Genomic DNA, 26,776 nt, shown 5'->3' with positions numbered 1-26,776 from the left:
GCAGTCGATTTTAGGTTTTACTAACTCCGTCTGAAGAGACCCACTTTTCATGCTACGGTGGGCTTCCCCCTAATGGGACAACCTTGAGAATCTCTACCTGGGAGCTCCTTTGAATCCCATGTCCCTCTGTCAGTATGTATCTGTCTTCCTCTCTCCAGCTCGTTCCAGGAGCGTGATGACCGGTGATCCCATGGCGGCCTGCAACTGGGCAGCCTCCCCCAACCTGCTGGAGCGGCCCCTGAAGATCGGCTGGCTGAAGAAGCAGCGCTCCATTGTCAAGAACTGGCAGCAGCGGTACTTTGTACTGAGGGGCCAGCAGCTGTGTTACTACAAGGACGAGGAAGATGCCAAGCCCCAGGTACAGTGAGCCAGCACTTTGTATCCTAGGTCTAGGAAGGGTCCTGAAGGGAGGCATAGGGGAGATGTTTTTTGGCAGGGAGGATGTAGCACAGAGGTAAGCCCCTGGATATCCTGCCCCCTGCCGTACTGATATTACTATTTATTATTACTTGTCTTTCCATAGCACTGAAGAGTCCCACTCATGGACCAAGACTCCATTGTAGTAGACACTGTACGAACACAGAAGGGGTCCCTGCCCCAAGCCACTTACAAGCTACATATAAGAGTTTGGATACGTATAAGTGGTGGATACAGACAGACCAATGGTAACAATGAGACAGTATTGGTCAGTGTAACAGGCAGTGGTCTCAGCACACTGGCGTGCTAACCGCTATCGAGTGTTTTCTAGGCCTTGTGGCAAAGGAAAGCTTTAAGGAGGGTTCGGAAAGGGCGGACGAGTTCATTTTGCAGCTGTTTAAGGGAAGCTTATCCCAGGTGTGAGGGGCAGGATGCGAGAAAGCACAAAGCTGCTTGTTTGAAAATGTAAGAAGTAGATGATAGAGGCTGGCACGGTGGGCTGATCCGAGGTGGGAGTCAACATTTTGATAGTGACTGAGAGATGATAGGAAGGGGGGTGGTGGTAGTGGTGATGGTGGGCCATGAAGAGCCTGGAAGTGAAGACAAGCAGCTTGTGTTTGAGGTGATAAAGAAGAGGGAGGCAGCGATGGCTGATGTTGTCCATGCAACAGACTAGGAGAATGATCTTTGCAGCAGCATTCTGAATGGATAGGAGAGAGTAGGGTGGCCAGATGTCCCAATTTTATAGGGACAGTCCCAATTTTGGGGTCTTTTTCTTATATAGGCTCCTATTCCTCCCCCCCCCCATCCCGATTTTTCACACTTGCTGTCTGGTCACCCTCGGAGAGAGGCAAGATTGCATTTGTCAAGGCCAGTGAGAAGGACGGTGCAGTGACGGAGACGTGGCATGATGAGAGCTTGAACAAGAGTCTTAGTGGGGTGGATGGATAGGAAAGGCCATGTCTTAGAGACATGATGTGGGAAGAATTGGCAAGATTTAGACATAGCCTGCCGGGGAGGTTCTAGAGAGAGGTTGGAGTCGAAGCTGATGCCCAGGTTATGGTCCTGAGTAACGTAGGATGGTGGTGTTGTTCACAGTGATTGAGAAAGGAGATGGGGAAGATTAAGAACAGTTTTAGCCATGTTGCACTTGAGCTGACAGCTAGAGATCTGGGAAGAGAAAGCCTCTCTAATGTTGGGTTCCAGGTCCTGCCTTCGGGTTGTTCTGCTCCAGGGTTTAAGTTCAGGCCAAGCCTTGATGTAGAACTTTGTTCTCTCTGGCTATGAAATGGGGAGTGGGGGCAGGACCTAAGTAGATATGCAGTGAGGCAGAATGAATTATGCAGCTTTGTAGGGAATGTATGGGGCCCATTTACAGAGCTTCCAGAGCTACTGGCACCCTGGGGTGGCCACCACCACAGCTGTGTGCCTGGTCACTCAAGCAGGCTGGAGGGAATAAGGTGAAGAATGAAAGGGCAAGAAATAGAGCTTCCAAAAAAACTCAGGGCAAAATGTAGTCTGAATTTTGCAGAGCAGGGATGACCCTTTGGGAAGGGGCTCCTTTGTGATAACACCATGTAATCTGGTGCATTCCAAGCAGGGCCGGCTCCAGGCACCAGCTTAACAAGCAGGTGCTTGGAGCGACCAAGGGAGAGGGGCAGCATGTGCTGCAATTCGGGGGCGGCAGGTCCCTCACTCCCTCTAGGAGCGAAGGACCTGCCACCGAACTGCCGCCGCCGATTGCGGCTTTTTCCCCCCCCCCCCAATTGCCGCCGCCGGTCGCGATTGCGATCGCGGCTTTTTTTTTGCTTGGGGCGGCAGAAATGCTGGAGCCGGCCCTGATTCCAAGGCCAGGATATTTGCTCTTCAGAAATATATTCTTTAGTAGATCTGACTTCTACTGATTTCTGTGGGCCCCAGCTCCCTAAGGGTTTTTTGCCATAGTCACAAAATAGGAGGGAAGCTCAGAAGGCCTTTGCTCATGCCCTGCCACTTATCTAGCATCCCTTTCCACCTCCTCACCCTCCTCCCTCCCTGCCACATCATTTGCAACACAGCTGAACGCACAAGAGGTGTTAACAACAGCTAACATTTCAAACCACCTTTAAAAAGCCAAGGCCATGTTTGGACAGCTCACGATTCACTTGCGTGGCCACATGCGGGGGTGGGGAGATTTCCTGCTGGTCCATTTAGGCTCAGCTCCCTTGACTTCAAAGGTTTCATCTGCTACTGCTGCTGGTATATAGGGGAACAGCTCCAGTGACTTAATTTCAGATGTAATTTCACCCACAGCTGCAGGATCTTTCTTTTAAAGGAGCTGCCTGACTCTTCCAAGCTGGGTCTCTGAACCTGCTTAAATCCCCTCTGAATGACACAAAAATGGAACATCACAAACTCCCAGGGTAGTAAAGCAGGTACATGGCCCTGCCTCCTTCTATAGCTCCATGTCTCCTTGCGGGAAGGAAGATTAATAATGCAGAGCAGTGGTGCCCAAACTTATTACACAGGAGGGCCTAAGCACAATCTCGAGTGGGCCAAACAGATCTTAAATCTTATTAAACTACGAATAGTCACCTATACTGATTTATATTTTAAAGTTCAGCTTGTTTTGTGTGTATTTAGATAGGTTGTTTCTATGTACAGTATTGTCTATTTACATACTTGTGTAAACTAAACTGATGTAAACATAATAACAAAACGCTAATGAATTGGCCATTAGTATAGTGTGTTGAAGCAGGTCACAGGTCTAATGAAATGCTATGATGGGCCATGTATGGCCTGCCGGCCATACATTGGCCCCCCTGCTGGAGAGGACCAGCCCCTTTCTGCATGGTACCCTGTCTTCCATCCCAATGGATATACTAGGTGTTTTTATCAGTCAGCTTTTAACATCCAGACTGCCTTTAACTCAACTGCTGTCTCCAAAACATAAGCATAATCCCTGGTTTAATATGTTACACATCCCCATGATAATGGCTGATCCACATACAAGTAGAGCTGGTAAAAAAAAATTATATTTATATTTTGTGGAGGAAATTTAAAAAAAAATTTTTTTTTCTTTTCCATTTTGGACAAGATGTCCTGCAATTTTTCTTGTTGTTTTTTAACTGACTTTTTTTGTTTCTGAAAACCATTTTTCACTCAACTAAAAACTAAGCATTTTTACCCCAAACTGATTTTTTTCATGGGTCCTCCTCCCCAAATCAAAACAAAAAAACACTCTGCTTTTTTTGTAGGAAATGTCAATTAAAATTACATCAAAACCAAAAAATTGTGGAAAATGTAAAGCCATTTTTTTGTTGAAATTCCTTTGATGACGACAAAATTCCTGTCAACTCTAGATATGCGTCTGCTACTGCTTCTAGCTAGAACATGGAGACTGGCAGAGCTACCCAGGGGACGTAGAGATCTACTCCCATTAATTTCAAAGGGAACTATGCATCCATATTTCTGTTGAGAACCTCAGCCTGCAGCAGTAGAAGTTCACTATTAATTATTATTATTATTATTGGTATTATCATAGCAACTTGGTTCATTCTTTTAGCACTGCCAAGATGCTGGGTGCAACCCCCACATGTGGCCTGAGCAAAGTGGGCTACATAAACATGTAATTAGCTAAAGCCCTCTCTGTTTCCATCCATGGCACCACCTCCTACTCCCCTCTGCAGCCCTATGCTGAGACATTGCTTGTGCTGACTCATGCAGTTATGTCTGCCAGTCTGGGTCCACATCCCTTTTTAGGTTGGACATGTGATCTGATGACGTGGAAGCAAGAGGCATAAGCCTGATGATCTTGGTGATACCGACTGATCTAACTGCTGTAGCCTTTATCGGAATGGAATGTAACCTGCTCAGTCAGTTTGAAAGTGGTGCTTCCCTAAAATCCATAGTGAGAGAATCCAGGCTAAAGAAGATGTTCCTCAAATCTTCTCACCTTGTGGCCAGCCAAAGGGATATTCTTCTTAAATAACTGGCTAGATGGTGGTACTGCTGAGAAGGATCTGGGGGATTACAATGGATCACAAATTGAATGAGAGTCAACAATGTGGTGCAGTTGCAAAAAAAAAAAAAAAAGGCTAACGTCAATCTGGGATATATTAACAGGAGTGTTGTATGTAAGACACAGAAGGTAATTGTCATGCTCTCCTAGGCACTGGCGAGACCTCAGCTGGAGTAACGTGTCCATTTCTAGGCACCACACTTTAAGGAAGATGTGGACAAATCGGGGAGAGTCCAGAGGACAGCAACAAAAATGGTGAAGGTTTAAACCTGACCTATGAGGAAAAGTTTCAAAAAAACGAGCCTGTTCAGTCTTGAGCAATAAGACTGAGGAGGGGACCTGTTAACAGTCTTCAAATATGTTTAGGGCTGTTACAAAGAGGGTGGTGATCAATTGTTTTCCACGTCCACCGCAGGTAGGGCAAGAAGTAATGGGCTTCATCTGAAGTAAGGGAGGTTTAGGTTAGATACTAGGGAAAACTTTCTAACTATGAGGGTAGTTAAGCTCTGGAACAGGCTTCTGAGGGAGGTTGTGGAATCCCCATCATTGGAGTTTTTTTAAGAACATGTTGCACAAACAGCTGTCAGGGATGGTCTAGGTTTACTTAGTCCTGCTACAGTGCAGGCAGCTGGAGCTGATGACTTCTGGAGGTCCCTTCCAGCCCGAAATTGCTATGATTCGATCCTTCATTACCAACGTGGTCCAAAGAGGAGGGTTTTATTTTTAAATGGCTGATTCAAGGCTATTGCTGTCTTTGTTTTTAGGGCTGCCTGTTTCTGCAGGGAAGCACTATCAAGGAGGCAGTCAGCAACCCAGAGGAAGCGGGGAAGTTTATCTTTGAAATCATCCCGGGTGAGCACCATGACACAACACAGAGCTCTCCCGTCTCCTTCTTGTCTCTCAAGGCTAGACATCCCATGCTTACGGCTTAATATGGTGCCCCAGCTGTAGATCCACCAAGCATGGGGGAGACTCATTGGGAGAGCTGCTTGAAAATTTTTCGATGGAACGGTTTTCTGTGAGAAAATGAAGTTTTGTTGACATCTAGATGTTTTCTGGAAACAATCGATTGTGGCAAAAATGTTGATGGGAAAAGTATCAAAATGAATGGTTTTGGCTTTCTCGGTAAAATGTTTTATTTCAATGTTCTCATTTCATTTGACTTCCTGTTGAATTTTATATTGTCTATATAATAAGATTCCAGGATTGTCACTCTGTGTGCATTACTCTGAAGCCTAGAATGTCTGTTGACTCAGTGTGAAATAATGGAAACTGCTACAAACATGGTCGAGAGGTGTTTTTGTTCAGAATATCATCAACAGGTTCAACCATCACTGGGATTCGCAGTTTGTTACCTTCCAGTTTTTAAGTTCTCAGCCATTTGATATTACAAACTACACCCATGCAATAGCATAGGCTTTCAGCTGCTAACAGTCTAATATTATTTTCAATCTTATATTTTATTGATATATGTAATATTTTATATTATATTATGGTTCAACATTATCGAAACAAAATGCTTCCAAATCTAAATTTTTCAGAATTTCCATTTTGCGAGAAATTTCATAATTTTCAATTTGTTTTTGATTCAGAACAAAAACAAAATTTGAAATGTCAGGAAATGACAGACATTCCATTTTCCAGCCAGCTCTTCTCACTGTGGGTAGTACTCCAGTGTCCTGACAAGTGCCCAATTTGGGTCTAATTAAAAATGACTAATTTCAACTGGCCATGTGTTCTTCACTCAGTCTTAAACTGATAAAGAACTGCCACATTCCACTCCAGAGTTGGCTGCTTTTCACTGGTGGCTAAGGGATTCCTGTACAGTATATATGGGGCCTGATTGTCCTCTTATTTACACCAGGGTAAACCAGGAGTATCTCCTCTAAAGTTGCTGGAATGACATTGTTGGGGGGGGGGGAGGGGGTGTGAATAGAATCAGGCCCCAAATTTGTAAGTCACTCTGGAAAATACTTTGGGAGAAGGTACCAGGTAAATGCACCGAGCAGAGCATTGAGAGAAAACAGGATAACTATTCATTCCGCCACGATGTTCATTTTCTGTTAGTTCATTTCCTTGGTGGAAAGCTTTAGAGATGGAGAGATGGTGTAAACAACACGTCTCCCTGAGACACCACCTCATTTTACAGCTAGATCGAGATGAATGGGATAATGGGTTTTTTGGGCCCATAGCACTTAGCTAAGAAATCAATAAAGGCACGTGTCTTTGTTCCACCCCCAACTCCCTTTACGAGTAATTGTTTTTGCAGGGGTCTCGGGAGACCAGAATCGAACAGGACAAGACTCCTATGTACTGATGGCCAACTCCCAATCCGAGATGGATGAGTGGGTTAAGTCGATCCGAAGAGTGGTGGGATCTCCATCAGGAGGTAAAGGGGAGCTGAAATGGCCCTGGGGGTGGCTTTTCAATAACATCTTATGCTTCTATAGCATAGATTAGGGGTATGGAATGGCTACCATATGAGGAGAGATTAATAAGACTGGGACTTTTCAGCTTGGAAGAGAGACAACTAAGGGAGGATATGATAGAGTCTATAAAATCATGACTGGTGTGGAGAAAGTAAATAAGGGAGTGTTATTTACTCTGTCTCATAAACACAAGAACTAGGGATTACCAAATGAAATTAATAGGCAGCAGGTTTAAAATGAACAAAAGGAAGTATTTTTTCCACACAGTGCACAGTCAACCTGTGGAACTCCTTGCCAGAGGATGTTGTGAAGGCCAAGACTAACAGGGTTCAAAAAAAGAATTAGATAAGTTCATGGAGGATAGGTCCATCAATGGCTATTAGCCAGGATGGGCAGGGATGGTGTCCCTAGTCTCTGCCAGAAGCTGGGAATGTATCACTTGATGATTACCTGTTCTGTGCATTCCTTCTGGGGCACCTGGCATTGGCCACTCTCAGAAGATGGAATACTGGGCTAGATGGACCTTTGGTCTGACCCAGTATGGCCATTCTTATGTTCTTAACTTTCACCCAAGGAAATCAAAGCGCTTTACATATGCTAATTAAACCTTTCAACATAGCTGCCATGTAGGTAAGTTGTTGTAATGGGAGCATGGAAGGTTTATGTGTGATTTATTTATATATTATTATTTATTTGTATTGTGCAAGTGCTGAGGATCCCTGCTCATGGATCAGGACCTCATTGCGCCAGGCGCTGTACAAACAGAGGAAAAAGGTGGTCCCTGCCCCAAAGAGCTTGCATTTTAAGTAAATAGCAGCCCAAAAGTAAGTGGGGCACTATGGACCTGATCCAGTGTCCCTTGGAAAGAGACTCCCATTGACATCAGTAGGCATCCAGCCCTAGACCAACTTCTAGCCAGAGCTATCAGTGAGTCAGTGGAAGAGCCAAGAATAGAACTCAGGAAATCCAGATACGGATTCCCTTGCTCTAACTTCTAGACCACACTGCCTCCCTTTGTCTCATAGCCATCTGGCCCATTCTCAGCAGAGTCACAAGGTTTGTCTTTGTAACTTGCTGGGTGCAGGAGAGAGTTATAGCATCTGGCTCCCCACAGCCCAGCACCTTGTGCAGCTATTTATGCTTGTGCAAAGGGGGAGGAAGGGGAGACTAGCCAATTAGAAAGGGAGTGTTCTGTAAATTTGTCATTGTTGTAGCTACACCTAGAGGCAATGGGAGTATCGACCTCATCCATCTATCTTAAGGATTTCCAGGAGTGCCCATCACTGTGGTATCTGACCATGACAGTGCTTTATAATACTAACTAGACATTAAAAAAAAAAGTTAATATTTTGCTCATGATCTTACAGCATTATTGACACTCCCCGCAAGGGACATTGTAACAGCCCCGGGGTAAAGCCTACAACAGAGGAACCTTCTGTGGTGGGCTCAGACTGACGGGCTTTGCAATCAAGAATGATTCGTCTTCAGAATTAGTTGTAGTTCATATAGGAGTGAACTGAGTATTTTATATAAAAATATATGAGAGAGAGAGAGAGAGAGAGCATGGTCCAATGGGCAGAGCACTGGATTAGACATGGGTTGTGTTTCTGACTGACCTGGACAATTCTCTCCTCCTCTGTTTCCCCATTCCTCTTTTTGTCCATCTTGTATATTTAAGCTCTAAGCTCTTTGGGCAGGGATTGTCTCTCACTATGTGACTGTACAGCTCCTAGCACAACAGAGCCCTGATCTCAGTTGGGGCCTTTCAGTGCTACTGTGATTCAAATAATAACTATACCCAGATGAAGACCTGATGTTAGTGGTTGGCATTGATTAGAGCAGCTTTATTCTAGCCAAGCCGCTCACTCTGCTGTGGGTCAGGTTAATGTTTAAAAGCCAGTTTTTCTAAGTGCTCTAAACCCCCCTCTGATTGTTTGGAAAGTTGCAGTACCATCCGTGGTTCAAATCTAGGGTCATTTGAGCAAGGGATTTCCAAGATCAGCCCCCTAAAAAGTCACATGATCGCAAATAAAGTCTCCAGGCCCGCTGCTTATTTACACCAAGGAATTGCGCTGGCAGGGTAAAGTGAGTGTAAAGGGGCCTCACTGTAAGTGAGAATCCAGGCCTCTTTTCAGTGATATTGACCTGTACCATGGTATAAATTAACTTGGGGGTTAATGGAGATATACCTATCTCATAGAACTGGAAGGGGACCTTGAAAGGTCATTGAGTCCAGTCCCCTGCCTTCACTAGCAGGACCAATTTTTTGCCCCAGATCCCTAAATGGCCCCCTCAAGGATTGAGCTCACAACCCTGGGTTTAGTAGGCCAATGCTCAAACCACTGAGCTATCCCTCCCTTCCCAAACAGCAGACTTGAGAATAGGACACAGACTGTTTTGTACATCTGCATGCCTTAGGCTTGGGTTGCATCCCCCTTGAAAGATGCCCCTGGTGACTCACGTAGATAAGGCAGCTGTTTGTTAATTTGATCCACGTTAAAAAGCAGAGAGGCTGTGCCGAGTGAAATGAAACCTTTCAAAATGCCTCCGAGCCCCTTTACCAGCCTGACACCCAAGGAGCGTCTCTGAGCTGGCTGACATGCTAACAGTATGTCAGACGGAATGACTGATGTATAGAGCCATGTTGGTAGAGGGTTGGATTTTTATGATCCTCCAGGGTGAGGGCAGATAATGAGTTACGAAGAAAAAGAAACCATTTATACTTTTACTGAGTACAATGACAGGTTTATGTTCATTATTTAAAAGCAAAAGGGAGTCTTGTGTCAATGAAAAAAAACCACCATAAGGCAGGTGCTGACAAGTCTTGTGGTTTCAGACGGGAGTATTTATGAGCATAATGCTGATCTGCAAGAGATACACAGGGATTATTTCAGCCTTCGGAACAGGAGTTGAACACATTACGTGGTAAAATCTAGGAGGAGGCTGTGGGACCCTTTGTCATTAATATTTTGGAGCCACTTGGGCCTGGGGCATCTCTGCTGTCATCATGCCTAAAGCCCCGAGGATGAAGAGCTGGGATGAAGGCTGCTGCATTCCAGCCTTAGGGATGGTTTTCTGCTGGGAGTTCAGGAGGAAAAAGCCTTTGCTCCGGAGGAAAGGTACTGCCCCCTTTTTAAAAATATAGCTGACTGGCGGAGGACACATTAGGGATTAGGCTAGGGAAAGGCTCCCAGCCCAAACTCAGCTGGAGCTGCATTACGAGGCTGTTTTTCTTTTGCCATCTTAGTTTTAAGACCTCTGTTTTACTAGTGATCTCTCATCTCCGAATAAAAGAGTCAGTGAGGTCCAGCAGGGGACTGGAAACCAAGAATCCCTGAGCTCTAGCCTGGTTCTGACATTTGACTTGATGTTAGCAGCTTGCTCGACATGGAAGGGCCCAGTTTTTAGAACTGCTGAGCCGTTGACTTCACCTGGAGTTAACTCATAGGCATCTCCATGATGTGTGACAGTGGCAGGGAGATTGAAGAGACAGATCCCCAAAGTAACCCATATAATCTGGCTCTTAATTCACAGGTACCTTCACTCTGCGTGTTTGTCAGCGGCAGGGCTAATGAAGTGACATATCCCCAGCCCTCTGCATTTTTGCTATCCTATTGACATTTTTCATATTCACTCAGTCTCCCCCCAGCATTTTTCTTATATCCCCATCTTGGCTGTATTTCAGGCTCCTCATCTATAAAGCAGAGACAATACTACTTAATACAAGGGGGTTGTGGGGAAGGATTACTTAACATTTGTTTGGCACTTTGAAGATGTAAAGTATTAACACTCTTTGCAGGAAAGGGTTTAACACAGGCTAATTTAATTCATCGGAAGACGTTTTATTTTCCATCATTTCTTCAGTGATTTCTCTTAGATTTTCTCCTGATGTATCTGCCATCAAACACTCAGGAGGAATGTTTGTGATGTTTGTAACAAAGTGTTTGCCACTGGATATTTTAAGACAAAGATAAAGCAAACTTCTGCATGGGGTACCAATCTCCATATGCCATGGCATGTTAACCTTTCCAGCTGGTTGCTGTGCAGTGCTGAGGAATCTTATAAACCAGGGGTTCTCAAACTGGGGGTCAGGATCCCTGAGGGGGTCACAAGGTTATTACATGGGGGGGTCATGAGCTTTCAGGCTCCACCCCAAACCCCGCTTTGCCTCCAGCATTTATAATAGTGTAAAATATATAAAAAAGTGTTTTAATTTATAAGGGGGGGGGGGTCGCACTCAGAGACTTGCTATGTGAAAGGGGTCACCAGTACAAAAGTTTGAGAACCACTGTTATAAACAGAAACATGAATAAATGAATTGAAACCGTGGTCTCAAACCCTGAACTTTGGGGAAGTTCAGAGCTGAATTTTTCTGCTTATCTGAGGGCAGGGATTTCCTTTAAGGGAGTTTCAGTAGAAGTTTGCAACAACCAGGCAGACAAAGCATAAGCTGAGCCACATATAAGCATCAAGACGACATCTCCATTGCACCCTTTGGTGTACTGCCTGAAGCCTCTTACAGTGGCCACTGATACTAGGCTCGATGGACCATAGTTCTGGTCTGGTCTGGTCTGGTCTGGCAGTTTCTAAGTTCTGATGACACAGTGGGCCAGATTCTCAGCTGATGTAAATCAGCATAGCTCCATGAAAGTCAGTGGTGTTTGAGCTGAGGATCTGGCCCTTTATTTTCATCTAGCAACCAAACCTCTTTTCAGCTTTGAAAGAAGCTCCAGACAATGACAGTATTACAAGGGACCAGGGATAAATCCCACCGCTACCTCTGGGCCTACCTCTATCCTTTATTAACAATACCCTTCTTCTATCTAGTGGTATTTGGCCAGCGCTTGGCTGAGACTGTGGCATATGAACAGAAATTCGGGCAGCACCTGGTCCCCATCTTGGTGGAGACATGCGCAGAGTTCATACGCGAGCACGGCATGAATGAGGAGGGCATCTTCCGACTGCCTGGCCAGGACAACCTGGTGAAGCAGCTGAGGGATGCATTTGACGCTGGGGAAAGGCCATCTTTTGACCGGTAATGTTTATATTTCCTGATCCCACCCAGCAAAGACCTTCAGGGTTCAGTCGGTCTATCTACTGCTTTTGTTAACTGCAGGCTTGTGGAAGTCACTGGCCTGGTTGATCTCTGTGGAGAAGCAGACAAGACCCTGCCCATTGTGCAAGAAAGATCATTCCCCCAATTAGAAAGGAGGGTTCAAAAAAAAAAAAAAGGTGGGGGTCAACTGAAAGCCTGGGCTGTGAGAGCAGGGTTGGAGGGATAACTGGGCAGACAACAATGCTCATTGTTTAGGAGAAGAATCCCAGGAAGTTACTGGGGCCCCCCTGTGGGGAAAGGCGCTGGACTGACCGAAATTCAGGTCCCCTCTTTACCTACAGAACATGCTCGGCAAACAGCTGCAGTGCAGATCTTTCCTGCAAACTTTGCCTTGACAACAACATGCCCCAATCCTGCCCGGAGGAACCACCTCTAGGGCAGAGTTTAGTCCTCATGCCCCATTCAGCCCTTGGCCCCATCTGCTGAAACCACCAGTTACCGCTAACTGTAATGGGCGACTTGGGTGATGCAGACAAACGGCCACTAATGAGGAGTTTGGCTGAGACCCACAAACTCACTCCACAAATGTCCCCAAATGGGCTAAAGATGATAGGAACTTTCAGGCATGGCTGACCTTTCCTTTTAAATGTGGAAGGGCAGGTTAGTGAAGGATTCCAAGGAGGTGTTACCTATCAGCAATCACACTTCGCTTTCAAAAGGAGACCATCATGTAATACTTGATCAAATTTTGGTTGTTGAGCTTTTTATGGAGGGGGCTGGATGGTGTGTAGGGGCCTCTGATGTGCAGGAGGTCAGACTAGATAGGATGGTCCTTTCTGGCGTTAATCTCTCTGATTTTGTCATTTTTCAAACTGGGATTAACAGCAAATGCAGAGCTGAGGAACTGAATGTTGTAATGAGGAGCCAGCTTAACAATTCATTCTCCCACCTGCCAAAAGACAGATAGGAAACAAGGCCCCAAAGTGAGGGAATACAGCATTAATGGCATTTTCTCTCATCTGCCTTTGCTGTCAGACATTAAAGGGATATGCTTGGGTGAGGTGGAAGTGAACTGGGGATTGTCATTAGGTTCAGTGGAGAAGATTAGTGTTGGTCCTGCTTTGAGCAGGGGGTTGGACTAGATGACCTCCTGAGGTCTCTTCCAACCCTGATCTTCTATGATTCTATAATTCTGGGTGGGTCTTATTTCATTCATCCTAAATCTTTAAGGATCCTATTTGCGCCCCCCACCCCCAGTTGCTTTTCCCACTGATTCTTTCCTACTTCCGGGTATATCCCACCACTGGCTTTCCCTTCTCTATTGCACTGAACATAGGCTGCTTGTCCTCACTTTCAAAGCCCTTCAGAGTTAGCCCTTTCCCTTTGTAGCATCTTTTGTTCACGGTTGACCTGTCGACCCTTGCCTCTGATCTGCCCAGGATGTTAGCTTCCATTAGCGACTTGTTAAATTTGCTAACGATCACCACGGTGCTTTCCGATGCTGCCCCACATGCCTGGGAGTTGCTCCCTATACAGATCCATTAAGCTACCTCATTATCCGCCTTCAAATCCCTTCTTAAAACTCTCCTTTGCCCATAAAAAAACTTGACAATGGCTAGGCTGTTCATGTGCAGAGACCATTGCCTACCATGCTGACCAATATCCTCTCACTATCTCCTTGTACTCCCCCATCTGTTGTCTCTTATCTTATATTTAGATTGTCAGCTCCTGGGGGCACAAACTGTCCTTTCATTTTGTGTGGGTACAACACCTAGGACAACGTGGTCCTGGTCCATAACAAAGGCTCTGAGGCACTACACTACAGCAATCCAGATAGTAATAATAATAATGAATGACAAGGTGTAACATTTGGTCCTGCCTCAGCATGGGGGGCTGGACTAAATCACCTTTTGAGGTCCCTTCCAGTCCTAGGATTTACCCCATTTTGGAAAAAAAAAAAAAAACTTTTTCATACTACTCTGTATTCCCCCCCTCCCCCAAACCATGCTCTGTTTCCTGACACAAGGCTAACACAGAGTTCAGATTCAAGACACTCTGCCAATCAATGCAATCACCAATAAAGGGCTTCATTCTATACCTCAGCTCCCCTCCCTCCATGTATGTGTTATTGTAGAAATTCTTGTAATAGCATAAACTGCTACCTTCCCTCCCTGCACTCTGTAATACAGGCCTTGCAAAAAGAAAAGGGGGAGTAAAGTTTCTGGGACTCTCTTTATAAAGCTTCCGGATTTGACTCATTAGTTCCTAATTGAATCCCTTCCCCTCAGTGAGCTGTCCTGTCTCGTTATCTCTAAACCTTCTCACCTGCTTGGAGATGGGGTTAAACCCTTTGTGATTGCTTTGGATGAAGGATCTGGGTGATCGGTGCCATATACACAAGGGCCTGATTCTCCAGGCCCTGAGCCTGGTGCAGTCACCCATGGCAGTGCAAAATGCTGCTGACTCAGAACGTGTGCCACAGGTATAAGCACTCCCATGAGGTGCAGAGCACTGGGGGATCAGACCTGGCTCAGGGATTCTGATCTTGGTCAGCTCCCAGCCCACTCACAATACTGGAAACAAGGAGGTGCAGGGCATAGATGAACCTGTCTCCCTCTCAGACATGCCAGTGCCCCTTTCTCTACAGGCACCGGCCAGATCTGGGGTTATTTACCTGACCTCTGCAGCATCGGCGCCTCCTTTGAGTCCTGCTCACATCAGTGGCAACATTCCCACTAGGATCAGGATTTGGGCTGAGCCTTTCCAAACTGACTGCTGATTTTGGGGAAGCTTAGCTTTGAGACCCCCTGAACCTGATTTCGGAGGGGCTGCTCCTGATGACATCAAACAGCGTTGCAAGGGTTCAGGCCTTCTGAAAATCTAGCACTAGGTATCTTAAACTGAGCACCCAAAAAGAGAGCGGTGCCCCTAAATTAGAGACCATGGAAAGTTTTGATTAATCTCCTCGAGGTGCAGTACTGGGAAGTGAACCACTGTTTTTAGAGTCTTAGCCCAACACTTTAACCACAAGCCCACCCTTCCTTTTCATTATTTTTTTTTATATAGAAAGGAAAATTCACATAAAGGCAGTTAGGTGAAGGTCTTACACTTAGCATAATCCCTGTGCCGAGCTGACCTCTGAAAATCACTGTGTCTGTTGTGTTTGAAACCTGGTCTCCCTGGGTCTTGCTTGTTGGAGCTGAACAGCTCTGGCTTTCTGAGCTTCTGAATCACAACCTGGCAAATCCTCTTGTTACAACCTGTAGGAAGGTTCGCAGGAAGGTAAAGCCTTTTTGCAGAACAATGCTTTGCAATGGGTCACAGAAGAAAAACTTGGATTAGCCGTTGTTTTCTCGGTGCCCTGTAATGTTGGTTTTGTATCACAGGATTTGGGATAAACAGTATGTGAATTCCTAAGAATCACTGGATGGTAATAACACTTTGCACTTAAATTGAGAATCTTTAAGCTCTTTATAAACATCGGGAGTGATTTGGCTCCCCTGAACCAATGGGAAAACACCGATTGACTTGAGTGGCAGAGGTCTTGGGCTTGGGCTTGTCTACACACAAAAATCATACCGCTTTAGCTATACTGGTGTAATTAGAATTGTATCACCTGCATAATATGGACTCAGTTATATCTGTATAAAGTGCTTACACCAGGATACTCCTGTATAGGCAAGGGAATTAGCAATACTGGCAGAAGGCACCTTTGTACTAGTATAACTGAATCCACCCTAGGGATTTCACCAGTATAACATTAATGGTAAAAAAAAAAAAGCAACAACCCACACTACTAGTTCTATAGTACAAAATCTGTGTCTAGACCGACTCACAGCAGTCCTGGGAAGAGCCCCAGTCCTGCAAATACTTACGTACGTGCTTAACTTTTAGCATGTGAGCCGTCCACTGACTCATAGTAAAGCAGAGGGCCATGCTAGTTAAAAAATATCATACCCCTGACCAACAGAATTATGCCAGCAACAGCCCTAGTGTTGACAGGATCAGGCGTTAGGTAGGTAGGTACAGAGGCAAGACACAGAGCGGTTAAGCACGTCTCAGGGTTCAGGTCAACAGACTCAGGCTCGTGGGGCTAACTCAAAACCAGCCATGGTAGACTTTGTGGCTTGAGCTGGCGCTCAGGCTCTGAAGGCTTGAAGCCCACCCTGCTCCCTAGGCTTAAGAGCCCGACCATATACTCGGTTATTTTAACACCATAGTGTAAGCCCAAGTGTGGCGTCCCAGGCTCTGAGACGCGTGGCTGGGGGCTGCTGCTTGCTGTGTAGACACACCCACAGTGAGTCAGTGGCAGCAATGGAACCTGCTCTAAACCCCTGGTCTAGATGTTATTTGAGAAGGATGCGCTTGGCCACTAGCGGATTTGAAAAGAAGATCTAGAAAGCTCAGTATGAAGCGTATTGCCAGCCTGGGTGCAACAGCACGCACGCACACCCAGTGCCATGTTTATCGGACTGCGCTGTCTGCAGCAATAGGAAATAAATCCCTCTACCCGTATGTGGGTCAGGACTCAAGAGAAAACAAGTGTTACCATTTCTCAGCTTCGATCTAGACTCTGCAAAGGCGTGTTGTCAAAATCTCAGGTCTTGGCGGTGAGTAGATGTCACAGTAAGGTCACCTACATCAGTGATCAAAGCAAAAGGACTAGAGTCTCCATACACCGCTCTCCTCTGTTTTTAGCAGAGCTGTGCTCCCCTTTGCCTCCTCTTACTTTAATCCCTGGGATGGATTGGGGAAGACCAGTTACTGGCTCTTTTGATATAACAACAACAGCAACAATTTGATAACTTCAGTCTCCTTTCCAAGTATCCATATATATATATTTTTTTGCGTAGTCATGTTTGCCAGCACTGCACTGTGGCATGGTGCTTTTTAGCAAAGTGTTGATGCCGGGCAGGCAGATGAAGCTCATGATATTTTGTTTTGGTAGGGTCTACAAAAATTGTGGCTTTTACAGCATTTCTTAGTGAGTGAGTGGTAGGCTTTAAAGAAAAAACCCAACAACCTACAAAATAAATGACCTGGTGGATTCTTGCCAGCAGATTATAACAGTTTAACAACTTCAAGGTAGGTCGAAACAGAGACCTAGCTTGACAGTGTCCTTTTTGACAGAATATAAACTATATGGTATGCAAAGCTGCAAACATCTTCAGTAATTGCCGTTAACCTTAAAAACCCAGACAAGCTTTGCCAACTCTGAATGGAAAAGGCCTGCCAAATATGTGAGTGCTAGAAAATATTTGCGTGTTAAGTAAATGCATAAAAACACCTGTGACTCAAATGTAGGCTAGGAAAACACTACCCTGATTATGACTGCTGGGAAACCACCAATGTTATGGTAGAGCAGAAAGATCTGCCAAGCATTCACTTTTCTTCCACTGTCTCCTTTAGTCCAGTCTCAAAGCAGTGGGTGCTGCCTGGGGTTCTCTGCCTGGTGCCCCCACTGGTGGCCTGCTCCTACAATTTTGATTTGTCCACACTCTTTAGTTGTCCTCTGTTCCTTTGTGGCCCCCTCTCCTCTCCTGAGGGGGAGGCTATTGTTGCTCAAAATAGGCACCTTTCCTGAACGCTCAATTCACACAACCATGATGAGCAAAACAGATATATGGTTCCCTAGCCAACAGCATCTGAGTCTCACTTGAGTGGATCCTTTTATTCCAATCTCGCCATTTGTTCTACAGCGATACAGATGTACATACGGTGGCCTCTTTGTTCAAACTCTACCTGAGGGAACTCCCGGAGCCCGTTGTACCATGGTTGCAGTATGAGGACTTCCTCCTGTGTGGAATGCTTCTGAATGCTGATGAAATGAAGGTACCAATGACCATGCATTTATTCCACCCCCCTTAAAAAACACTTGTTGGAAATTGAAGTGCTTTATGAATCAAAAGCATCTGCAATTCAGTGCTTAAATACAATGGTGATGGATGAGCTAGATAGATTAGATAAAGGGATGGGTATGGGACTAGATAGATAGAAAAGAAGAGACACAATTTGGGGCAGGGAATGTCTGCTACTCTGTGCAGTGCCTAGCATAATGGGGCCATATTTTTGGTTGGCCCTTAGAGCATTACCGTAGTAAATATAATTAATAACTACCCCTCTGGTGTAATTCGACCAAGTTTGGGGTTCACCGACTGCCATGGAGTTACACGGGGGACAAATTTGGTGCTTTACAGTCTCAAAAAAGTAACTGAAAAGATACACTAGCATCCTGGCCAGTATTGGTGCCCTAGGGAAAAAGCTATTTGCTTTCTCCCCTTCACCCCTTCACTCAGCCACCCTGCTGGCCCCACCTTGTTGTTGTCACTTCCAGCAGAAGAGTGTCTGAGGGTGTGCTCAGTTGCACGCTAGAGGGGTTTGTGTGTGACTAACTGGGTTTTAAATCCAGAATGTGTCTTCCTGTCTGAACTGCTGTTAAAATAAGTAAACTTAGCTCCCCAATCTGGCCGCATGGGCTTACCTATCTTAAGGTTTAGCTGTCAGGGGTGTGCGAATCCTGAAAGCTGCCCTGTCTCTCATATTTCCTGTTTTAGCTGAGTCCCTGCAGTAAATGAAAAGTGTAAACAATTATCAGAGAAAGGAAGTGCAACATCCTGCATGCCTCGTATCACTCTGAGTCTAGAGGGTGGTCGGCAGGAGAGCTGATGGGGTGAGCAAGAAAGGAGATGGGGTAAATGAAGAGACTGAGAGAAGCAAAGGGCTGATGGGAACAATGGTTTGGGGAAATACAAGTGAGTCACTGGGGTCAGAACTTTCTTAGCAGCAGGAACAGAGCAGAGGGACTGTGGGTGACATGTCCAACAGACGACTTCAACCTTGCTTTCTCACATCCAACTAACCAGCCATTGTGTGTCGCTACCTGTGGGAGTCTGAGGGGAGATCTATATATATAGAAGCTGAGAACCCATGGGTTTCTTTTAACATTCCAGTCACTCAGCCAAAAAAGTGGGAGCCGCGATCGGCCGAACCTGCAGATGCGGCAGGTAAACAAACTGGCCCAGCCCGCCAGGGGCTTTCCCTAAACAAGCGGCGTCCCAAGTTTGGGAAACACTGCCATAATGGATCAGACTAATCAGTATTGTCCATCACACTAACGGGACTATGATAATGTGTGTGGATTCAGTTCCAAAGGCGAGCAAGCACTGAGAGGAGATACCACACCAGGATGTGCTTGGAAAAACTGGGCAAATTCACAGATGTTTTGGAATTCAGATAAGTTTATGAGCTTTTACAAACCAATTTTTAAATTGTGTTTAGGGTCATCAGGAGCTAGTGAAGCAGCTGTCCCTGCTTCCCCGAGTCAATTACAACCTCCTCAGTTATATCTGCAGGTATGTACTCTTTCATCATGTACAAACAGCCCAATTTTCATCATGGTGTGTGAGAAGTTAGGCCCAGATCTGGGGATCTTGAGGATCTAGGCTTTAGTCTCTAAAGGTGAAACTGACACTTGTGCAGAGAGCAAACACTAGACTGCCTTAGGCGCCACTCAGGTGCCCCTTAAAACTTCAGGGGACTAACCTCTTTTGTGAGCCCCCTGCACAAGATTGAATTTCTCTGTAACTGGACAGATGAGCTGAAGAGATTTGAACAAAATTGTCTATCAGTAAATCCCAAAACATGCAAAACTCACCTGCTTTGGGTTTTTTCTTTTCGTTTTTTTCTTTCTTTTGCAGACTTGAAATTCAGCTCAGGTGCAAAAAGATGGGCTCTCACCAATCTCCTGGATCCAAATGCCCCAGGACACTGGGAGAGTCTGAAATCTGAACATGAATCTGAATCAAAACATTGCAAAGGCCTGAACCAAAATCTCAGATCTGGACACTCCCAAACTTTGGGTGGTTTCTTACCTGGGTCTGGATTTTCTGGCCTTTTTGTGCTTTGAGTAAACATGAGCCAGTTTATAGATTCTCATAAAAAACTACCTGACACATGGTTTCAATTAGTTTTAATGAGAAATCTGTTAAAAATTCAGGGGTTGTCACAAATTTTGCTTGGCCCAAAACTGAGAGGGAAACTCTGTGGGTTAAATCTAGCCCTGGCGAACGGAGACATAATTTTATGCTGGATGCAATAATTTGTGGGTGAAATTCTTTGGCCACTGTTATAGAGGACGCCAGAATAGATGATCCACAGAACAGGTGATCAAAATGCCCCCTTCTCACTTTAAAACCTATGAATTTACTGACCGCAATGAGCTCAATTTGGCCTTGTATGTACACTCCCATGTGTAGCACATTGAATCCACAAGAGTCAGAAGCAAGGACAATATTTAGCCAAACTCTTGCATAGTGAAACTGTTGAGTTTCGCCCCAGCCCAGCCCTGCTTGCTGTCTTATTTTTCTTTGGCAACATCATTAAGGATCAAACCAATCTTTGTTTCTTTTTGTTTTTTTGGGGGACACAACTCTTTTACCACTTGACAGATTTGGCTTCTGTAGAGATGCCTAAAAGACAAAGCCTCAGTGTGCTCTGAAATAATAAGGGGCCTGTATCTATGTTTCTGTCCCTGGGGCTTGGAGCAAGTGCTGTGTGGATTATTAGGCTTTTATAACACCTTTAACAGATTTATCTTCAGACTGTTTGTTTTCCAATGTGGAATTTTTCCCCTTGGATTCCGGCAGGTTCCTACATGAAATACAGCTGAACTCCAGCGTCAACAAGATGAGTGTGGATAACCTGGCAACAGTGATTGGAGTGAATCTCATCAGGCCGAAGATAGAGGACCCTGCAGTTATTATGAGAGGTACAATGGAATCCTGTAACACCATTAACTTAGGCAGCCCTTGCAGTATTCAAGTGATCACTGTATCCGAAGGATTAAAACAATGAACTTCCTAAGTCAGACACAGTATAGAAGCCTAAATGCCATCTTGCCTGGACAGAAAACATTCTACCTGGTATCTCAGCACAACGGCAGGTCAATCAGGCAACAAATGGCCCTACAATAATAATACCTAGCCCTTGTATTGTGCATTCCATCCATACAAGGGTGGGTAAGCAAGGTTCTAGGTCTCAGAAAGATGTGGAATTCTTTCATACCTTGGCAACCACACAGGGAACTCTGGAAAATAGTCATTCAAGATGATCCAGATATTTCGACCTCTCCACTGAACTTTGTGGCCAAGGGGCAAATGCACCAGAACTAATAGGGAAATGCTTTGGGTGTGTAAGATTTGCTCACTCCATAGAGCTAAGAAACGGTGACCACTGAAAGTGAAGCTTAAGTCCCACTATTTTTACAGGGAAGAATTTCACACAAAACCCAAATTCCACTCTCTTTTTAATAATGTGCAGTGAATGCTAGGAAGGAAAGAATTTAGGGTTGAGTGCCTGACTTAAAATAATGGTACGAATGAGTTCTCCCTGCACGCTGTAGAATGTGGCTCTTTTCTATTGCAGGCACCCCCCAGATCCAGAGAGTGATGACTGTGATGATAAGTGACCATGCCAAGCTCTTCCCCGTGTCAAAAGATGAACCCCCTTCTCCACCCGCCCAAAGGAACGATTCCAAGAAGATCCAAGTGCCGCGCAGTTCCGTGGGCTGGGATGCTGCAGAAGATCCACCAGCGTCCAAGGCAAACACTGTAACCCACGGCCAAACGGTAAGACTTGATCCTGTGAGATAATAATAATTCCCAGCTCTTTTAGAGCACGTTTCAACCATGGGATCTCAAAGTGCTTTACAGAGGAGGTAAGTATTATTATCCCCATTGCACGGGTGGGGAAATTGGGGCACAGAGAGGTGAAGTGACTTGCCAATGGTCACCCAGTAGGCCAGTGGCGGAGCCATGAAAAGATCCAGGTTTCTGAGGCACAGTCCAGTGTTCTATCACTAGGGAACACTGCCTCTATGGATGGGAAAGATTTACTAAGTAGTGCTGGTCAAAAAAAAAGGGGGGGGAAATAAAGAAAATTATTGCACTTTTCCCATTTTTTAAATAAAATTCAAATTTTGATGACAAATATTCTATATATTTCAAAAATTCAAAATATTTTACCGGTCTAGAGCTGTGTGTTTTAAAAAAGGGGGCGGAGGAAGAATTATTCTTGATTTTTTTTCTGGTTTTCTTTGTCATCAAAATGTGAAATTTTGACAACTTACAAATGTTTAAGCAACTCAGGTGTCCTACCAGGATTGTTTCATGCAACATATGTATTGTTAATAACACAAGTGAGGACATTTTTTCCACATATGATATTTTGATTACTCTTTATATTAAGGTACAAATGATAACTAGTTAATAAATGGTAAGTAAATGATTAGTGGATATTTTAATAAATGGTTAATCTGTTGTTATGGTTTGTTATAGGATCAAACAGGCCAAGAGTTTACTAATAACCATCTATAATCCCATCATACTGATGAGCTTACAGCAAATACTACTCATCCCTGTAATATGACTATAACTACATCTAGTTAGAAAATGGGTTTCTTTTAGATGAAAAATTTAGACTTTTAATTGAAAAACTGAAAATCAAAACGTTTTCCGCAAAAAATAAAAAGTTACCTTTTCAGATGAAAATTTTTTGGGTTTTGGCTGAAAAACTAAAAAAATTAGTTTTCGTTTTTTGATAAGAAGTCAAAATTGTCCCTTGAAAGCAGATGCTTTCCACAGAAATTTTAATTCAGTGGAAAACCCACTTTTCCAGAGAAAATCCTTTGATGGACATTTTTTTTACCAGCCTGTGACAGACCCAGACCAGTGGGGTACTGGAGTCTGGTAGAGGGCAAATATACTGGTCACTGGATGAGTAGTTTTCTGTTCCTTGAGTGACCAGAGCAGGGGCTGCATTAGAGTAATTAGGAACCTGCTAGAACCAGTTAAGGCAGGCAGGCTAATTAGGACACCTGGAGCCAATTAAGAAGAAGCTGCTAGAATCAATTAAGGCAGGCTAATCAGGGCACCTGGGTTTTAAAAGGAGCTCACTTCAGTTTGTGGTGCGAGTGTGAGGAGCTGGGAGCAAGAGGCGCAAGAAGCTGAGAGTGAGAGGTTGTGCTGCTGGAGGAATGAGGAGCACAAGCATTATCAGACACCAGGAGGAAGGTCCTGTGGTGAGAATAAGGAAGGTGTTTGGAGGAGGCCATGGGGAAGTAGCCCAGGGAGTTGTAGCTGTCATGCAGCTGTTACAGGAGGCACTATAGACAGCTGCAGTCCACAGGGCCCTGGGCTGGAACCCGGAGTAGAGGGCGGGCCTGGGTTCCCCCCAAACCTCCCAATTGACCTGGACTGTGGGTTTTTCCAGAGGGGAAACCCACATGGTGAATCTCTGAGGCAAGAAAATCCGCCAATAAGCGCAGGACCCACCAAGATAGAGGAAGAACTTTGTCACACAGCCCTACTTACAATGCACTCATCATTTCTTAACGAGTTATAAATTAACTTGAATATAAAGCGTGGCTTTATTTTTGTCACCACAGTGTGCATCTGTACTGTGTGTGAATGAAAATGAAATTACTTTCTAATGTTCTTGGCTCTATTTTCAGAGAGATGACCTAGATACTGGCAGTCCCACTTCCTCTGGAGCTGCGGTCAGGCTGGGCGCATCTCTCGAAGATAATGATGTAAACCAACCCAAAGATATGTTGGAAATGTGGAAAATACAGTCCAGGAAAAGAACTCAGACCCTTCCTAACAGGAAATCCTTCCTAACTGCTTCCTCTCAGGGGGAGAAAGCCAGCAGCGATAAAAATGACATATTCAGCAATGACTTTTGGACATCTTCAGGAAGTCAGTTCTCTCCTACTTCCCCGACGGATGGACACAAAAGAACATTGTCTCAAGATCTTTTTAAGCTGCTCGACCTTCACCGGACTTCAACCTACGACAATGTCCCTACCTGCCAGGCAGAGAGTGGGGAGAGCGCTTGTACTAGCCCTCTCAGCACAGCAAGCAGCAGCTCCAAGGAAGATTTGTTAGCAAACCAAAGCCCTAGCCTTGTGCCAAAGGAACTATCGGGTCCAAACATCAGTGCTGAGGACTGGTCAGGCTCTGGTCAGGAGAACCAGGAGTCCCTTCGAAAGGTGATCCTGGAGCTGAAAAAAGAAATAGAAATGCAGAAAAAGGACTATGAAGACCAAATTAAAAGGTAAATGGAGGTTTGCAATGTTGTTGTAGATGTGTTGGTCCCAGGATAGTAGAATGACAAGTTGGGTGGGGTAATAGCTTTTATTATGATTTTTGGAAGTTGGTCCAATAAAAAATATGACCTCACCCACCTCTCCTCTCTAAGGTAAATAATTCTCAGTGCTGCATTCAGGAGAGTGTGAAAACCTCAACTCACACTCTTATAGTATTATATTATAAAGGGTTAATTACTAGTATTACTATAGCATCATATAGTAGTAATTACTGATTTTATTGTAGTATATGATAGCATTAATACTATATAAGATTAATTTCTGGTATTACTATAGTATTCTGTAATTTCGAAGGTTGCTATCATATACTATTATAGTATCGATAATTACTCATGTATAGTACTAGTATTACTATAGTATCATGAAGTAGTGATTACTTAAATTACAACAGTATCATATTGTACAATTAATACTGCTAATTACTAGTGTTACTGCACTATCATATAGCTGTAATTGCTAATGTTTCTTTAGTATCATATTATTACCATATTAATATTAGGCAATATTAATTACTATAGACTTGGCCATTATAGAGATAGGGGCCAGCCATGAAACTTGGATTTGGATCCAAATTTCTGCAGAGTTAAGGGTAGCTTATCTGAAAGCTAAACTAAAGCTGGGAGAGAATCAGTTTTCCCATTTCACAAAAAAATTGAGATTTTTGGAAATTTTTCTTGTCCCAAATTGAGATCCGAAATTGGGATGAAAAGTCAAAACTGTGAAAATTTTCACGAACCGATAATCTGATTTCTTTTTTTTCTTTTTTCTTTTTTTTAGATCAGGTCAATCCAAATGTTTTGTTTTGATAATTTCTAAAGGTTTTGTTTTAATTTTGACCAAAATGGGACGTGTCGACACCTTCTAAACTTTGCTTCAAAAATGTTTTGAGTCAAGAAATTGTCGAAACTCGCCTTTTCTCAAGAAAAGTTTCAGTTTTTGCCAAACTGGCATTTTCCAGCAAAAAAAGTTTCATTGAAAAATACCCGACCAGCTCTAGTTGGTTCCCATCTATAGGGCCCCAGTGCCGCAGGCCCCTTTGTGAGCTTGCAAGAGCAGAGGAGGGTACATGTATCTTTGCCCCTCCCATCCTTTTTGTCCCCTTTGTAAGGACCAGACATAACTGCATCCCTTTCTAGTGACCCATAGACACCCTGAACTCACAGCTCCATTCATCCCTGCTGCTGCCAGTGAAGGGGAGAACATGCTAGGCCACTGGTTCTCAACCTGTGGTCTGCAGATCCCACTATGTCTAAAGGGTCAGCAAACGACTTAGACTGAAAACTGACTGAACAGATTTCAGCTATATATAGACAACAGATTTCCAAAGGGGTCCGCACCTCTATTCAAAATTTCCAAAGGGGTCCGCAAATGAAAAAAGGTCGAAAACCACTATGGTAGACCTCTATAGTGCGGCAAAGCTCCTTTAGGTCACTGGAGCTGTGCCCCACCTCCAGTACAGGTCTGTAGCCAGTAGACACAATCTGGCTCATAATTATGCCCAGAGCTTTTTAGTTGCTATGGATTCATTGGACATGACAAAGTGTTATGGGATTGTGTAATGAGGCTGTGCATCATTCAGGGTAGCACTGCCAAGTATTGTATTGCTGAATGACGTGGAGGTATGAACTACCAGGAGCCACATGATGGTAGGACTGTCCCCTGTCCTTCCCATTGCAGCCTCCAGAAGGAGAACTACGAAGTCTGGGCCAAAGTGGTGCGACTGAATGAAGAGATCGAGAAAGAGAAGAAGAAGTTTGCGGTGCTGGAACTGAAGCTTCAGAATGTGGAGCGCTCACGGGAAGACATTGAGAAGAGGAACAAGGTGCTGGAGCAGGAGATCCAGGACTTTGTCAAATCCATGAGTAATCCCAGGGACAAAAGAAAATAAGAGAACGGACCTGGATGTGCACACACGTGGAGTACAGCTGCACGGTGGATTATGCTCCCCCTTCAGATAGAAATTGCCAGACTGGATTGAACCAGGGGTCTCTCTTGTCCAGAATTCTGTTGCTGTGAATGGCCAGCACCTGCTGCTTCAGAGGAGGGTGTAAGGAGCCCTACAGGTTAATCTTCCTCTAGGGAAAGTTCCGTCCCGACCTCAAGTAGTGAGAGGTTTATTTATGCCCTGAAGTAGTAGGGTTTACATCCTTTTCAAAACTCTCTCTCGTTTTTTTTTTAATCCTACTCTGTTCATGTTATCCATATACATGGCCAATAATTTTTTGAATTCTGCTAAACACTTGGCGTGAATAATACCATGTGGCAGGGAGTTCCACGTGCTGATTGTACATGATGCCCATTCACAGTGGCCCTGTAAGAATCTCTCTGTCACACACCAGTTCCCTGGCCTGAAGGGTGATAACACTCGTCCTGGGAGAAAGGACTGATGGTTTTTAAGTTTCTCAGAGGGGAACAAAAATAACATTGAAAAACTGGAACCAGGAATTTGTAAGAGCCTGTGTCCTTATCATTATATAGGTGACTGCTTTGAGTTTAGTTGGACATTGTACTGCACCCTACGGTTAAATCCTTTTTCTCCATCTTCTGCTCCTAGGCTGAGTGAAATTACAGTTTTCAGAATAAAGTCTACATTTTAGTATTGCTGTCAGAAAGATGGATAAAACCAACTAGATCACCTTATGCACCCCTCCACCTCAGAAGTCCAGTGCACGATTGTTTCCCAGAGTATATTGTACCTGTCACACTTTATA

At 44.5% G+C, this 26,776-nt stretch overlaps 1 protein-coding gene across 1 annotated transcript; it reads left to right on the top strand.

The window, feature by feature from the left end:
• Positions 1–26,776, top strand: ARHGAP25 (Rho GTPase activating protein 25). Its single transcript, XM_029912923.1, has 10 exons — positions 1–358; positions 5,182–5,269; positions 6,687–6,806; positions 11,674–11,881; positions 17,602–17,734; positions 19,181–19,254; positions 20,548–20,669; positions 21,326–21,510; positions 23,412–24,013; positions 25,743–26,776. Exons 1-10 carry the CDS (start codon positions 119–121, stop codon positions 25,951–25,953), a joined length of 1,983 nt encoding a protein of 660 aa, XP_029768783.1. The 5' UTR covers positions 1–118; the 3' UTR covers positions 25,954–26,776.

The sequence above is a fragment of the Terrapene carolina genome, unplaced genomic scaffold (assembly GCF_002925995.2).
Source record: "Terrapene carolina triunguis isolate 2854851 unplaced genomic scaffold, T_m_triunguis-2.0 Scaffold53, whole genome shotgun sequence".
Taxonomy (NCBI): Eukaryota; Metazoa; Chordata; order Testudines; family Emydidae; genus Terrapene; species Terrapene triunguis.
This window is presented reverse-complemented; position numbering and strand designations above follow the sequence as displayed.